Raw genomic sequence first — 16,752 nt, forward strand, 5'->3', positions numbered from 1 at the left:
ACTAAAACTGTTTAACTTATTATTAAAGCAGAACTGTATTCTGTATAAACTATTCTGCAGCCTTAATTACTTTTTTAATAACTTTATATAAAACTATTAATACTAGGCCTTAATCTGTAAGTTTTTATAATTTTTATTTCTATTTTCTAAGTTTATATAAATTTACAGGCGTTTTTCTAAAATAGAAAAACTAAATAGAATATAAAAATATTAGTAGACTTGGTATTTTTAATTAAATCTATAGTATTAAAAAAACCTTTTAAAAATTTAAAAAAACAAGGCCGGTAGTATAGAATCTACTAAGTATATTAATATTAAAAAAGATCTTAGTATATATACTATAATATAGCTGTAAAAAATTAAGTTTAGTAATTAATTTTTTTTATAATAAATAGTTTTAAATATATACTGGCTATATAACTTTTTTAATAGTTTAAAGTATACAATATTAAGCAGCTGCAGTTTATATAACAAATAGGCTGGTATATATAAAAAAATAATTTTTTATACTATATAGAATTAATTAAACTGCTAAGTTATATAACTGCTATAGCTATTAAAAATTAATATATAATATTTACTAACAGTTTTTAAAGCTGTATATTTATTAAATATATTCTAAAGCCAGTTAAAGCTAAGTTTATTAGTAGTCCAGCTATTTTTACTAATATTTAAATAATATAATCTTAGACAGACTTTATACTATATTAATTAATAATTCTATACTGTAAAAATAATCTGTAGTAGCAGTACTATTTCTAAGGCTAAAATTATAATAATTAAAGTTACCTATTTATAGTTTTTTAACTGTATATACTTAGTATATAATTTTTATATTTTTAAGCCATAGATTATATAAGCAGTTAAAGCAACTTCTATTTAAAATCTAGTCTTATCTATATTTTATATATTTTTATTAAAAATACTATATTTTTAGACTGTATTACAAACAAGATTAAACTATTTTTAAATAAAATAAAAATTCTTATATTTAGTATATTAATAATTATACTTTAATATAAACTTAAATATTAATTCCAGATAACATTTAACAAAGTAAATAATCTAATATTTTAATATAGTATTTTGTTAATTTAGCTTTAACTTTGCTTAATATAGCAGCTGGGCAGAGAATTAAATATTATAGATTTTAAAAAACAGCTTTTAGTAGACTATATTAAAAAGCTACTACTTTAATATATTTTTTTTAATTACAGATAGCTTTCTATAATTAGTATTTTTTTTAATATATAGTTTAATACTATTTAAACAATCTTTAAAAGTACTTATTTTAATATTAAATACAGCAGTATAGGCGGCCTTTATAGCAAACTTTCTACTTTTAAAGACCTTAACAGTAAGATTTAAATATTTATCTGTATCAGCTATATTAATATACAAAGAGAAATACCAAAAAAATTATAAGATATTTTAATATAGGGCGGTTTGGGCGAGTTCTTTAACTTTAAGTTACTGGGGGTGCAAGACACGGCGCGGCGGCCGCCGGCTCGGTGTCGCGCCGGCTCGGTGTCCAATTACATTATTCCTTCCTTTTCAGTTCCTCCCGATGCCTCTCAGTCTCAGGCTCGCTTTCTTCTTGACTTTGTGGTGCCTGCTGACTGCTGCAACCTGGGTTTGGGGATCCTTCATCATCCCCATTCCCGGCAGCTGCAACGGCCCCTCCCCCTTCCCTGCCTCCCCCTTCTTTTTCTTCTCTAGAACAATCGGCAGCATCCATCAGATGTTCTCAATTTCATATCCAGACATCCAAGTACGGAGCATGGAATACTGTCTGCTTCGCTTACTTCAAATTCCTAAGCAGAGTCTAATTAGAAGAGAAAACTTGTCGGTGTGATCTCCGGAACCGAAAGGTTCACCAAAGTGGAGAGACTACCGCCATACCATTCCTAAAAAGCTACGATATGTCTTGCAAAGTTGTCTTCGTTTCCTCTCATTCTACCGCGCAGTATCACTGACGCGAAGATGACGACGGTGACATATCATGAAAGTAACAGAGCTCGGTGCAGAAGCTGAGATTGGTTGTTCAATAACAACCATGTCTGCGGCACAGTCAACTTGCGCAAGCTTTCCAAAGCCTCATTATCCCCCTCCATTTCCCCCTTCCAGAGCGCATAATTGCGTCCTGTGTGTGGGGAACTTTCTTTTCTCAGGCGCTTGTGCAATCGGACAGCCCATGCTATCAATTATGAGGTTCATGGCCTGCTCAGTCGCTGATATTACTGGTTCTACTTACAGCAGAGTTGAAGCACGTCTACTGCATACCTACCTGCATTACTACATAGACCTAATCAATCCAATGTTGCGCCCGTGTCTAGACCAGACATACTCAGTAGGCCAATGCTTCCGTGGAGATACCGACCGGCCTTCCTCTCTCCTTCCTTCCCACCATTTCATAGCCAGCGAATTGAATCGGCGGATGATCGTCCACTTGCTTGTGCCTGTTGTAGATCTCCTTTGGACTTTGGCAGAGTTGTTGACTCGGCTAAGGAGGCGTGGTTCAGATGTATGTACCATACGCACTTCATACACGAGCACGACAACCAACCTTGAAGACATACATTGCTGCCTTATTTGCTTCCTCTACACCGTCGCAAGTCGAACCAAAACCTTCTTCTCAAGCTTCAAGGCCGAAAGCCTTTCCTTGTCTGCCTCAGTACTCCCCTCGTCGTCTCGTCACACGCGTACCCGCAGACGTGTTCGATCACGTGAGTGTCTACTGTCAAGGATGATGAGGACCTAAGCCTATGAAAATAGCTCGTTTGAAGCGATGGCGCATTTAGACAATCTGATGGACATGGGAGCCCCCGTCTGGTTGGCGGCCGAGAGCAGCGTTGCGTTGTTTGGTGTTGTTTGGTGGTGGGTACCTTTCATTCCAGTGCCACCAGTCCAGGATGAGAACAAAGAAAATGCTTCGACAGGGGCTGGCTTTCAGGCGAATGGAGAGATATGGAGGACCGGGCCCTGACTCGTAGTCAAGTACTACTGTACAGCACCAGCAGCACTCAAGACTCTGTCCCTGTGACAACTATCTACTGCCGAGGCACCGGCCAGCAGGCATTGGTGTTTCGTTTTTTGTTCTTTGTCCGGCGCAGATTACAAACGGTCTGGTAATATAATCACTGCAGCCTCGGTGACACACTAACAACGGTGATCGAAAAGGGAATTATTTGTAACTCAACCTTAGCTACACCTCCGATGCTCGCAGGATTGATTAGTGCCATCACCTAGTATCTAGAAACGACCTAGAATGCGCAACGTTTGCGGCTCTTTGTCAATTGACACGGTCTTGCGCGGAAGTTGAAGGCATTGCCGCGGTACCGATGGGTCCTCCTAAGACCACTTAGTCCCACGCTACAATGCACTATTAAATCCACTACTTACGGATCAACTACACTATGGTGGAGTCCCGCCGTACTCCGTACTACAGCCGACTTGTGAAAGTTTGTCTTAGAAGCTGAAACGTGCGTCCGACTGTCCGCAAAATAACATAATGATACTAGCCGACCTGCAAGCGAGCTACCGTGTTCTCCGATCACCTAAGGCACGATGACCCTTTAGGGCCGTCTGGATTTACTCTTACCTGACTGGTAGTGCTGCAGTTTGGAGCCAAATGTCTTTGGAAAGCCCAGCTGTCGATTTCTTCACACCATGGCCTCGATTGGACGGAACAAATTTCATGAAGGAGACTGTGATATCATCACATTGTAGTGGTGCGACGTCTGGGAGTCGAAACCGAGTTTTTTTTTTTGCCTGCCTCCCGCAGGGAATTAGCCATAAGCACGTCTACCACGGTAGGGATGCTCCGTAGCCCCTTTGACGGAAATTCTCCTTCTTTTCATTCCAGGAATGTTGGTTTGACCTTGTTCGTGGTGGCTTCGGCCACCGTCCTCAATTGTCGAACGCCGGGAAGCCACCGCAGGACAGCTCTGTAAAGCAACAGAGCCAATTGCGCCAGGTTCTCGAAGCCATGCAGGATAGTTTTTTCGGTAAGGATGGGCATCAAAATGAACAGCAATGGATTGGATACATCAGAGCTTCTCGGGCTGGAATGGGGAGGAATGTACGCCGGATCAATCTACGGCTCGATCTCAATCGTCAATGATCGACGGCGACACCATTTCCCCATGATCATGATGCCTCACCTTTGCACGAAGGCGTTGAGTGATATGTCAATTCTCAGTCAATAGTGATGCTGAAGATTGCATACTGTATTTGCAAGACCTCTCCGTAAGGGTGTGAGCATATTAGGTGTACTCGTACATCCTCCAACTCTATGACTGATATGTCTATCAGAGGGGATCATAATCTTGCTCCGTCACACCAATAGGGATCTCCACAATGAGAATCAGTCATAAGTTTCCCAGTCTTGATCCCCAGTAATTCACCCAGCCCAGGACGAGGTAACTGCTGGGTTGAGACCAGAATACTTCCAGGCATCCTTTGGCACCTTAGGTACCTACCTGCCTGCCTACTGTGAGTCAACATACCTAAGTAGTTACAGTATGTGCAAGATACATACGCACTGCAGAATGTGGTCATATGGTCAAAGCTCGCAGTCGCACTTATCGTCACTGGACAGCCTGGGACAGGGCTCAACCTTTTGCACATGTCGATCCTTTCATCATACACCTCGCAGTCACCACTTGGCCTCCTTCCTCTCTCTTCCTATCAGGTATCATGTTCCCGGTATTCTCCAATTGATTTATCAATTCGCACGCTGTGAATAGGTTTTTAGCTCATGGAAGGGCAGTGACGCTAGAAGCTCTTGGCGCCATCACGCTAAGTCCCTTGAAATTTATGACATCCTTCACACATTTCGAACTCGGCCGCGAACAGGGTGATGGATCCTTTGTTGGTTCAGCGCTACGGCAATGGGGAAAAGCAACCGGTCCATTTGGAGCCTTCCAAGGCTTTCCGATTATTCCTTTTTTTCCCCCTTCTTTGCTGGGCCACGTTCACCACGTTTGATCTTCAGGATCCGTGGCACATAGTCTAGTTCTAGTCACATAACGCCACCTTATACCGACGTGCGCTTCGGGCTGATCTGAACCATGGGACCATACGCTGGACAGGTTCCCGCTTAGTACTTGGTTCCGGTGGGCCATGCGCCGGACAGGAGAACATAAGACCACCGGACTCCATGGGAGTGAGTGGAATCTCCATTTCACCGCCATTATTGCCTATATTGCATCAAAGCATAGAGATATCGTTGAGAGGTCTTTTTCAGAAGAAAGCAGAGTCTAATACGTGACAGTGGAGCACCAGCCGACTCTACCAATTACACATCCATATCTATGGATTGTCCATTATGGACGAATGGTAATCTCCTTGGCCCTTCAACTGCCCTGCTCGCAGCTAGCCGACTTGGCTAAGTGGTGGAAGTTTGAGAGATTGAGGAACTCAAAAAGACCGAGTACTCAGCTTGACAGGATGTCTAAGAGTCATTCAACAAGATGGATTAGGTGACAATATCAGTGGCAATTGCTCGTTGGTCTGGTCGTCTAAGTGGAACCCCCGAATGACGCGCCAATCTTTCGATTCGGGGGCGAGTGTCACTAAGACCACAACACCGACCTTTCCTGGTTCACTGTCCGTTGATGACACTCTTCCGATCTCTCCTGGACTAGTAGTACTGCGTCTCGCTTTCGAGATCGGCTTCTATTGCCCCTGCGCCGCTCAGCACGTGGGTCGAGTCGCCTCAGACCGAGTCTTTTCTCCGCCGCCGCCGCAATTAGTGACGGTCCGGACCTCACAGTGGCTTGAGTAGGTTGGCAAGGCTGTTCTAACCCATCTATTGCGTGTTTGATTGAACGGGAAAGCACACAATTCTGTATCAGACCCCGCTTTCAGACTAAGAATTATTAAATCTCCCTTTACTGGTTCGATCGACCGGAAACTTACAGGAACCAGCTCATAATGTGCTTGATTTTTAGAGGCATCCAGGCATTGACGGAGGCTTGTATCGTTGTGACTCCAGTGGCCGGGTGAGTCGGCCCTTTTTTTGCATCGCATCGGCTCCACAGCCAAATCAATCGATTAACGTCTCGCCTGCCCGGCCCTTGTCTGTCTGTCTTCCCGATATGACGTGCGGCACAGTTGCTCTGCATGAGTTAATGTCTTGAGGAGCTGGAAAAATCAAACTAGCCTCCACAAAGCTCCGCGCTCAACATGTAGCTCAGTTATCCTGATTCGAGACCGTGCTGTAATCGACCGGTAGCGTGATACCTAAGCCGACATCGCGAATCTAGCGAGGCTTTTTTTGTTAGATTCCTTCTGGTCATGGACTTCGTTTGGTCAGACACAGCCATGCTACCCTTGAGTCATGTGTTGAACCTTCAATCTGACCTCAGACGACACCCTTATGCCTAGGCCAATGAAGTGCCTTGACTCTACGTCGACAGGAGTCTTTGGTTCAATCAGAAATGAAGAGCAAGCGAACGAGACGACACATGGATGGAACATTGGCGGTGGCCGATTGGCGCCCCGTCGCCAATGCATGCCATCCAAAGGGGAGACCTCAATACGTGATCATGCTATGTAACGTTATGTAACGTTATGTTAATTCAAACGTTTGCAACCTGTATTACACTATAGCACTGTACTGTACTCCGTACTGTCAATCCACACCACCAAGACTGACGGCCGTTCGATCGACAAGCAAGTCCAGATCGATTAATACTAATGAGAATCAATATGGACGCGGCCACTTCTTCCCTTTAGCAGTAGTCCGGACCTTGTCTAGTGCCTCCACAACACCCACCTTTACCCGACCAGCCCCCTTCCTCCCCGAATCCCCATCCATCATCATCATCATCACCCTCCCCCCCCCCGTCCACTTTCCCTGTTGCCCCCCCTCTCCTCCCCCTCCACCCCATAACACAACCCTTCAGGGGGGGAGGGGAAGGGAGGGGAGGAGAAGGTGGAAGAAGGAGGCTACGGGAAGGCACGCATCCAGGTAAGCTTACTTCCGTACCTTAAACAGACTGAAGAACCTACCTAGCTCACTAACCACTTTGATTCGGCTGAGTCAGTGCTTCTTGCTCATCACCTCGAGCTTCATCGTACGTTCGTGATAACTGACCCCCTCCCACACTACGCTGCTCCAAGGATTGACGGGCCTCTACCGCAAAAACTTGCCACATTTCCGCGCTCGCTAGGAAGCCAATTGCCTCACTTGCAAGGATCCTTGTCAACCCACCCTACCCAGAAAAGCAGAAACCCCTCAACTGGACGGAAATTGCTCAAGGCTTGCCTACTAATGCCCAACTATCACACCTCTACCAGACTGTCGGGTCCGTTGGTGCCATTTCTTTCGCTGCTAGTCTCAGCCGGTGCTGCGCTGCCCCCCCCCCCCTCACCGGATCCAATCCTTGGGCCGCGCTTGAACACAGAGGCAGCTGAGAGATTCTCACTTCGAGTTTGAGGGAAAATTGGGGCTATCACATTTTCCCATCCCCTTCCTTGCTATTCGGCTGTTCGAAACCCTTGGTGATCAGGCAGCCCGGACCTCATGGGGGTACGTACAGCCGTCACAGCGATTGTGGGACGGGGAGGGGAGGAGGGAGGGATGGGGTTACGGCGCATCCACGGAGGCTTACCCCGTACTTGTCACCGGGTTCCAGTGGATAAGATGGGGCTGAGAGTCAGTCGTGCAGATGCCACCTCTTAAACTTGCTTGTCTAACTTAGCCTATCGACTAAGTTAGTATGCGCACGTCGCCCTTTTCACCTGGACGCAAACACCACAAAAGCCGACATGGCAGCAGCATGGGAACAGACGGAAGACTTCCGCTGTGGTTCCCATTTCAGGTAACACCACCACCACCGAGTCACGATGAAAACCATGGACGGGCGGTCGATGAAGCCAGCCGTCTCAATAGATTAGCATTCAATGCCGTTAAGTTACTTTCTCTTCGAGTCCGTTACCACTCCGGTCGCGATCGTCAGGCTTTCAGACCGACGACCCCACTGGCTGAGGGGGACAAAGAAATTAACGTAACACCTCTTTGTTCCTCATCGTCGGCGATCTCCGCACGGTATCCACTCCAATGATAGCTTAGTGTTGGGTCCGTCCCTCGACCGGATCTCGGCCTGCCTTATCCGCGCCTTGTTACAGTTTAATTTTTTGGTTGACTTGAATGGTGCCGCTCTGTGGTCGGTCACTCGTTCCCTGACCCTGTGGTTCCGGTCTTTTTCAACTTGGAAAAGTTTTGATTTCCAGTATAACCAACATTGCTACAAGTCACGGTCAATCGTCATCATCACTAATACCACCAGGCTACAGTGTTACCACGCCTATGATCTTCTCATCACTGCCACTCCCCCCGGGGTGGAGCCTCGTTTCAAACTTGCACTGACTAACGCCGGCAGACGTGCGTGAAAACTAGCCTGCATTTACCTCATCTGGTAGGACCGAATAGATTGCCCTTAGTCCAAACTAGGCGACTAACTTACAGTACATTAGTGAGTCCTGACTAAGAATGCGATGGTTGACAGACGAGCAGGCCATTCAGTATGGTGATCTCCCTCGTTGGAGCCGGCTAGCCTCCGCAGACGCCTAGACTGACAGGACTGCCTATTATTCAACGATGCATGAGCGCAACGCAAACGACGCTGCATCCCTACACCTATCCAGTAAGGCTGGTTAGTAGCAGATCAAGCAAGCGCCAGTCAGATCCATGTGGAACTTGGCCCCGAGATTCGAGCCTTTCTTTCCCTGGGCTCCAATTCCCCGACTCCGATTCCCCAACGTGTTAGTTAGTTTAGAATAGGTCGCAGAGAGAGAGCTAACGCTTTGCTACAGACTACAGTATCCGGAGAGATGACACAAGCTCAGCATAGTCAGTAGGAAAAAGAAAAACAAGCCCAACTGCTTGGCGTGCGCAGACTTTTTTGGGGGGGTTGCCTGTCGAGTGAGTGTTGGAGAACCCATGCCTAGCACAAGCCTATCCTAGCAAGGGCCGAGGGGGTGGGAAATAAAGTGAAAAGGTTCTTTTGGTGGACGACTCCAGTTATGGCCGAGCCAGGTAGAGCTAACCGAGGACAACGACCAAGCGGTTAAGTCACGGTGAGTGAGTGAGTGACGGGCCTCCACTTTGGCTGGCAGTTGTTGCCAAGTATGAGTACAGTCCCGTTCGACACCATCGCTCGCCAGCCAGCCAGCCCACTTGGACCGGGAGTCGGACTTGAATGACCTCCTTGGGATAGGGATTGAGTCCCCTGTCATTGAGTGTCTGAACTTGCTGGTAATCATGTACTGTACTTCCAACATAGCCCCTTATCAACCCTCAATGAAGGATATTCGAGTACAAAACTACAGTACCGTACATCTCATCATCTCATCAATTCAAAGTCAGTCTGTACGTACTAGAAGCACCACCGCAGAAGAATCACATCTTGTATCTTCCAGTAGTTAGAGTTTAGTTTAGTTGCCTGTATCAGGCTATCAGGCTATCAGCGCATTTACCTACTCCCAAACCCCCAAATCTAGGAATCTAAGTCCGCCGCCCGTCCGCCCGCCCGCCGCAATCGCCGCCATCACCGCCGGTCAGATCTCGGACCAAACGCACGCCCAAAGAAAAAAAAAATAAATAACAAAAAAAAAGGTGGGGGGGGGGGAATGCTTTTGCGAGAGCTCGCACTTTTTAATTGTCACTCGTACGTACTGTACCCCGTACAGTACAGTACATACTCAACTTGGTAGGACTTACTCTGTAAGGTACAGTGAGTTAGAGGACGGATCTGACTGAGGGTCTTCAACAGCCAGCCCGGGGCACGGGAGGGGAGAATTGGGGTCTTATCATTCCGTGGGCGTGGGCGTGGGCGTGGGTAGGTCTCCGGGGGAAACATGCTGAGCCGAACCTCGTTCAACTCACTCACGTGCTTGCTGTTGCTTTGCTGTGCTAACATGGGCTCGGGCTTTGGTTTTGCTGGGGTAAACGTGACCGTGAGGTCATGTTAGGTTACTTAACCTTTTTCAGCTGACTCTACGGAGTACAGTACAGTACAGTACAGTACAGTACTTAGGCAAATTGTCCCGGTACCTAACCCACTTCCGATCGTGTCGGCGGGATGTACTGTACGGAGACTGTAGTATGTAGTATACCAAGTACTGCACTGTACTGTACAGTACAGTACGTATGCTGTAGACAAAGTCGATTCGAACCTAGCGTAGCTCGTGAATCGCAGGCACTGGTAGTCTGGTTGGTTTGATCTACGGCGTAGAGAATGGGAGGGAGATGATGTGATGAGTCTGGAGGTTCTTGGGGCTTGGGGAGTGAGAAGAAAGAAGGGGAGGGACTGGAGATACTTATTTAGGGGTGCGTGTTGCTTGATTTCGTTTTCTTCGGTGGGTGGTGATGGGGACTATACTTACATACTACATTTTTAGCAGGTGGTAGGGGCGTGGGAAGCATGTATATCCAACTCCAATCGGATAACTTATCTTTACGCAATTGAAACGAGCTACCCAGTGGGATATAAATGCAGCAGATGAATTTCGTCTTCGCATATTCCTAAGTCTGGATATGACATATGAGCTAGCTGCATTGATGGCGCTTGCTTTCATACAACCCAGTAATAGTCATGGGCCCGAAGCCACCTTAATGTACAACATGAAAGAAATTGTCTTTGGACTTCCTCGGAATGCCGTGTGTACTGCTGAAGATCATTGCAGACCCCTGGACGCACAACACTTAGACGTCTAGTCCACATGGTAGCCAGTCGCAGCCTCGCATCTGTATATTCTTAGCCACAAGCCCAAGCCTCATGTGCCATGGTATGCAGATAGGTTTCACTCACGGATCAGCCGCGTACTGAACGTTGCACTGCTCGAATTCGATCTCGCGGGCGAAGGCGGCACGGAAACGGACGGCGTCGTCGACACTGCAGAAACGGAACACGATGCTGCGGGCCTGGAATTGGTCTGGTCAGTTGAGGGAACTGCAGGCTATAGGAACGACAGCTCACTTCGCCGGGGATGAAGGTGTCGATCATCTTCTCGAGCTTGCCGTTCTTGGAGGTCGCCAGCTTGATCAACTGCTCCATACTGACATCCATCTGGGCTCCGACAGCACGGACAACACGGGTGGCCCCGACGGAGAGACTGAAGCTGAGACTGGAGCTGACCACGTCAACCTCCTGGCCCATCTCCACAAACACGGCGAGCTTCTTCTCCCGGTCCAGAGTGATGCCGTTGGGGTATTTGTCATAGAACGCCTTACAGGCATCGGCCTCACAGAACAGGATGTGAGCGGTGCCAGAGGAAGTCACGTTGATGCTGTCAATGGCACCCCCGTGCACAAGCGAAAGGACCTTGGCGGGGCTACACCAGGCAGTGGGAAGGCCCTTGATGATCGCACGACGAATGCGAGCAGCTGGACAGAAAATTGTAGGGTGTTAGTCCTTCAGTTGGGGACAAGGAAGTGAGCAAAGGGGCAGTACCGGGCTTGTCCCGAGGAGCGGGAGCACCCCAAGATTTGAAGGTAGTGAGTTTCTCGCGATCTTCCTCCTCTGAGGGGGTCTGGGCAACAGTAACACGCTGATTCTCCTCCTGCTGCTGCTGCTGCTTCACAGTATTGTCAGCTCCATCCCAATCGGTGACCGACTTCTGAGTCTCGAGTCCGGCTTCAAAGTCTCCAGCATCAGACTTGGGGGGAGCGAATCCGTCGAAAGCATCGTCACCGGGGATACCAACTGGATGTACAGGTCAACATCAGTCTCGTGTGACTCTCATGTTGAAGTGTGGGTGACCTACCGAAGTCGTCATCGCCAGCAGTCGCGTTGTAGTCAGACGCGTTGGCGGAATGATCTTCACCACCTTGCTTGTCACTCGACACATCCCCAGCCTGAGCGGACGAGGTGAAGTACTCTCTCTCCGGCTTCCAGGCGCGCGCAGCAGCCATAAAGCCGGCGGTGTCGTCCACGTCAGCGACGGGATACATGTTTGCTGCTTGGTTGTCTTTCTCTTCGGTGGTGGTTTGTTGGGTAAACAAGCTAGGAGAAGTGTTTGGGAGTTCGGTGGAAGGGGATCGCGAGGAGGGAGGGGTGAAGGGTGAATGAGAAGACGCTTTGAGTGCGTTGACAGACTCAACGAGGGAGGGCCGCCGGTTGCCAGGTGAGATTTGAGAAGCCTGCTGGGTTTTCCCACTACTTGTTAGTCTTTCACGAAACGGTCAGACTGGAACTGGAGCAGGCGGGAAGCAGAGCGCGAATTTTGAAACAAGCGAGGCTGGAGGAAGTCGAGAAGGAAGAGTAAGACAGACCGGATGGAGACGAGAGCCCTTCACTGTCGGCCACTTCGCAGCTTTCGGGGCATGCTGGCTTTCCTCAAGGCTGGCCAAGGTCGCCCGATCCATAAGAGAATCAAGCACCCCGTAGATAACTCCTGTGACACGGTTGGCGAACTCCATGTCTCCAAAGGAGTGATGGTTACAAAGTGCAGGGCGGAGGAGGAAGCTGGTGACATATTGGCACAAGAAGAGAAGGCATGATCACAAACTTGGAAATATCATACGGCTCGGTGAACCCAAAGAGCGAAGCTGGAAAGAGGAATCTCCCTAAGCGAAGGCTACGGAGTGAACTACGAGAGATTCTTTAGGTGAGTCACCAGAGTTCTTCAAAGCGTTTGCAGCAGAAACTTTGCTGCGCGCGTTAATTATTCCTTGAGCTAATGGAAGGCGGGGACGACGACGAGGCTTTCAAATCAGGGCCCTCAGTGCAAGCAAACGCATAACCAGGCGGTGGAGATTTGTGACAGCAGAATTGCTAGCACATCAAGGATAATATTCATGTACTGATACGTGCCAAGTTTCAGCATAGACAACCTCAAGACGGCATCGGGATGGTTTCCCACCCCTTTTGTCCCTCTTCGCGATGCTCAACAATTACCTGAAGCCCTGGGCGTCCACAAAAGCCGTCCTTCCCTGCAACCCTATCAACTGTCTGGAACGAGCCACTGCCGTCCTTTTTTTCGTCTGGAACCCAGACTGTCTGTTGTACATTTTGTCCCGGAATCTCATCCCGGCGAGGATTGAACCACGGTAGTCCAGCAAGGCGACTGATCAGATTTTGGATCAAGGAGTACAGTCTCTCAAAACGTCGAGTTGTACCAAGCCAAGCGAGAGTTTGGGGATCATATGCGACACGGACATATGGGTTCATATAAATGCCACTGTCTTCCCCATTCGCCAGAGATTCCTGAATGTCGGCGTGGATGAGGCAGCACTCAGATGCTTCCCAGAACAATTCGTGTGAAGCACGAAACTGAGCCGGTGTTTCAACGCCCTTATAGCTGTGGTGCATCGGAGATTGCTGAAAGAACCGAGCATCAAAAGCCACCATGCCTGACCAGCAACTGCGAACCCGCACGGCATCTTTCCCTGATAACACATCCTGTCGACTTTGACCTTCTCCCGCAGTTGAAAACCAAGGGAAGATAGGGAGCCCCATGCTGTAACCCTGCAAGTCCCGTGTCGCGTAAGTGTCATAGAACTTGAAAGGATTGATAAAATCGATAGCACAGGCTGCGCGATAGTGAGAAATGCCGTCGTCCGCGACATTTGTAGAGAACAAAAGGTGAAGTGCGTCGACTGGGTTGAAGGCAACATCATTCAAGTACAGAAGTCTATCGTATTGCACCTCATGCTGATCGTTCAAAGGCCGTAGTGCTCGGTTTCGAATTTCAGCCAAGTATTCGATCCGTTTCGTTCTCCTTGACCCATCGGGCGCCACAACCTTTGCAAGAGACTCTAGGTCGAGATGCTCTTCGAATACGATGGATTTCTTGCATGTGACCTGTGTCTCCAGGCCGCGAAGCGCCCGCTCGCCCTCCGCGCCGCTGTCATTCTCATAGATACTCAAGAAGACATTATCTGGCCCGAGCAGATCAATTAGCCGTAACACACTATCCCCCCAGTGTCCCTGCGCCAGGTCGCCATCGCGGTCGTACAAGCTCGCAGCGATGAAGACTTTCTCGTTGCGGGGGTTTCCACGGCCGGGTTCAGTCGATTGCGACACTGCATCCTGAAGAGACGAATAATGTGGCGGCAGCCGAGTATACGATGGTCGGAAGATGGACGTTAGGACGATAAGTGCAACAATGATACCTGCGGCGGCATGGAGGCGAAGGCACCAGCGGCGGAACAGCAGGCGGCGGTAGCAACCACGGCGTGTGGAAGCCGACAGGAACGGTCGCGAAGGCTTCAGGCTACGATAGCCGGAATAGGTCGACGAGAACAGTCTCGATAGGAAAGGAACCTTTCTCAACATCCGTCCGGGGCGCGGAGGCACCTGCGATTCGAAATCGGCCTCATCGAGATTGAAGCTCTCCTGAGAGTCCGCTGACGAGCGAGTTTCTAGCTCATACTCATCTGGGTGAAGGAGACGGGCAGACATAACGAAGGAGAAACATCACAGAGCGGTGGATATCATCAATCAGCCCATGCCTAGAGTAGGTCGTGCCAAATCAGCATCGATCGAATTGACGTTGGTTGCCATTTTGGAGATTCTCTGACCGATCGACAACGCAACGCCGCCTTCTGGAAGGAAGATCTCGCTTATGTCATCCCCCTCCCCTCCCCCCGTGACAACGAGCACTCATACGTATGTGTTAGTAGTTATGGTTACAGAACCATTGGAGCATGGCGGTACTACTTATACTATATGTGCCCACTCCACGGACTCTGCAGGTCTTGCAGTTCGTAGGTGCTGTACTACATCAGCCCCCCTTATCGATCTGCCTCTTCAGATAAGGTATGGTACAGAATTGTCTACTTTGGCTAATGCAGCAGCAACAACATTCGTGTTTGCCGTGCTTCTTACCCTCGCCGACAGCTCCGATGACCCCACCGGAGATGGAGTCATGGCTGTCATAGGTTACCGCAGAGGGCAATGATCCCTTGGGAATGGGATGCTTCTCCAGCTTTGACCGAGCGCCTTCTGGACGGTGGAGCTGCCCCCCCTCCAAGTGACGTAGGGTCTGGGCCATGGTCCTCCGGCCTCTTATTCATATTGAGGTTCCCGGTCTTCCTAACCGTGCTACTCATACCTTTACTCGCGTTTCCTCATATCAATCATCGGAGTACACTTCATCTTCCCCCGCCCCCGCACTTGAAGACTTCCGCTTTGACTATTCTATCTCCCTCAACGCTCCCCACCTCGGATCTCACACTGCGCGCGATCATGACGGATTTCAGATTCGCAAACTCTTCCGAAAAGGTTCCTGGTGATGGGTACTTCCCCGCCGAGTTCTCTATCAAAGCGAGCCCCTCAACCGACATTTGGGCCAAGCCTCCTTCCACAGAGTCTTTCAACGCACCCATTCTGTACAGAAGCGTGCCAGTGCAATCCTTCAAGAGGGCCAGGGTCGCATTCAATGCCCTCTGGAAACACAAGTACGACCAGGGCGGCGTGATTCTGGTCCTCAATGGCGCCGACGGATCTCGAAAATGGGTCAAGTCCGGCATTGAGCTCGCCAACGGCAGGCCACACCTGAGTACTGTCGCCAAGGACCGGTGGGCAGACTGGAGTCTGCAGCCTGTGCCGTCAGGTGGTGGAGCGGCCACCCTGGAGATCGTCCGAGAGTCGGATAACAGCTTATGGATCTACCTAGTAGAGGGTGTCCAGAAGTCTCCCCTTCGCGAGGTGACCTGGTTTTTCGAAGACACAAATGTGCAAGACCTCTGGATTGGACTTTATGCAGCGAAACCTTCGAGCGAAAAGGAGGATCTGGTAGTCAACTTCGGCCACTTGATTATCGATTTGGCCGAGTGAGGGGGTTGATAAGATCTGTGGTTGAATGGGATCCTGACGTTGTCCATAGATATCTGGTTCAATGTATCTTCAGAAACACAAATCTCCAACATTCTTCATATTGTGAGAAGGAATACTACTACACATGGATGTGCCCGTGAAGAGAAATGGTAGGTCCGTCGCAACCAGCGTCGGTGAATGCAGCATGCGTTGTGGCTGTGTAGTCAGCAGGTACAGGATGCGCTCACTGTAGTTACTATGCATTTTTGACGGCCCTACCATGACCTCGAAACCTGCAGTGCCTAGCTGATTGGTCGTCTGATATGCGTAGTTTGCGAGGTATGCAACTCATTTCCGAGGCATTTCCCCCAAGCCCATTTGGTGCAAGATATCTTAATAAATCGACGACGGATTCTAAGGGACATGTTCGAACAGGTCTGTTCCGACCTGACTATTTATGCATCGTCGAAAATGGAGTCCGGGGATGCTAACCGTTGTTCGAAAGTAATCAGTTCGAAGAACAGACAGGCCCACATGAACAGAACCAGGAAGTTGTTGCACTGTGTTTCACCCGACTTTAGACACCGATCAGATGGAGCCAGATAGACTTCAGCGTACAAATGGATTTGTGAGCAAGATTGTAGGCAATACACGAATCAACGACAAGTATTGTGACAGGAGCGCCATTTGTTCTCAGTAACGCAAAGCCAAATACCCTTCTATAAATGCTCTCTCTGTTTGTGAATTAAGAGCCGAGATCTGGCCATGCTTTTCTCGAAATCGCCGACCAACCCTCAGGGTCACGCTAGAAATCACCGACATGTCGTACAGAGGAAACATAATCCCCGAGACAGGAACCTTGGCTTGCAAGCATTGATGGACTAAGAGTGGGGATCATTTAAGGCTCGTCACAGCTCGAAGTGCACCTACCACCTTCGCGATCTGAGGATATTTCTTCGTTGTTCTCACAGCGGCTTGGGCG

At 48.7% G+C, this 16,752-nt stretch overlaps 4 protein-coding genes across 4 annotated transcripts; 3 read left to right on the forward strand and 1 right to left on the reverse strand.

The window, feature by feature from the left end:
• Nucleotides 1-2,727: 2,727 nt before the first annotated feature.
• BO86DRAFT_52649 (uncharacterized protein) lies at nt 2,728-3,064 on the forward strand. The gene has a single exon (XM_025677441.1). It carries the CDS (start codon nt 2,789-2,791, stop codon nt 2,984-2,986), a length of 198 nt encoding a protein of 65 aa, XP_025521668.1. The 5' UTR covers nt 2,728-2,788; the 3' UTR covers nt 2,987-3,064.
• Nucleotides 3,065-3,769: 705 nt separating this feature from the next.
• BO86DRAFT_393984 (uncharacterized protein) lies at nt 3,770-4,230 on the forward strand. Its single transcript, XM_025673141.1, has one exon. It carries the CDS (start codon nt 4,026-4,028, stop codon nt 4,206-4,208), a length of 183 nt encoding a protein of 60 aa, XP_025521669.1. The 5' UTR covers nt 3,770-4,025; the 3' UTR covers nt 4,209-4,230.
• Nucleotides 4,231-10,722: 6,492 nt separating this feature from the next.
• Nucleotides 10,723-14,288, reverse strand: BO86DRAFT_452108 (uncharacterized protein; the record flags this gene model as incomplete). The annotated part of the gene is made up of 7 exons (XM_025676904.1): nt 10,723-10,756; nt 10,821-10,933; nt 10,989-11,395; nt 11,463-11,714; nt 11,776-12,151; nt 12,200-12,476; nt 12,853-14,288. 7 exons carry the CDS (start codon nt 14,286-14,288, stop codon nt 10,723-10,725), a joined length of 2,895 nt encoding a protein of 964 aa, XP_025521670.1.
• A 341-nt stretch (nt 14,289-14,629) lies between these two features.
• On the forward strand, nt 14,630-15,929 carry BO86DRAFT_393990 (uncharacterized protein). Its single transcript, XM_025673142.1, has one exon. It carries the CDS (start codon nt 14,910-14,912, stop codon nt 15,789-15,791), a length of 882 nt encoding a protein of 293 aa, XP_025521671.1. The 5' UTR covers nt 14,630-14,909; the 3' UTR covers nt 15,792-15,929.
• The last annotated feature ends 823 nt before the right edge of the window (nt 15,930-16,752 follow it).

The sequence above is a fragment of the Aspergillus japonicus genome, assembly GCF_003184785.1.
Source record: "Aspergillus japonicus CBS 114.51 unplaced genomic scaffold BO86scaffold_145, whole genome shotgun sequence".
Classification (NCBI taxonomy): Eukaryota; Fungi; Ascomycota; class Eurotiomycetes; order Eurotiales; family Aspergillaceae; genus Aspergillus; species Aspergillus japonicus.

Bases quoted from the DNA above. Each gene is read 5' to 3' on its own strand.
- BO86DRAFT_52649 (XM_025677441.1), top strand. From the start codon at position 2,789: ATGGCGCATTTAGACAATCTGATGGACATGGGAGCCCCCGTCTGGTTG.
- BO86DRAFT_393990 (XM_025673142.1), top strand. From the start codon at position 14,910: ATGATCCCTTGGGAATGGGATGCTTCTCCAGCTTTGACCGAGCGCCTT.
- BO86DRAFT_393984 (XM_025673141.1), top strand. From the start codon at position 4,026: ATGAACAGCAATGGATTGGATACATCAGAGCTTCTCGGGCTGGAATGG.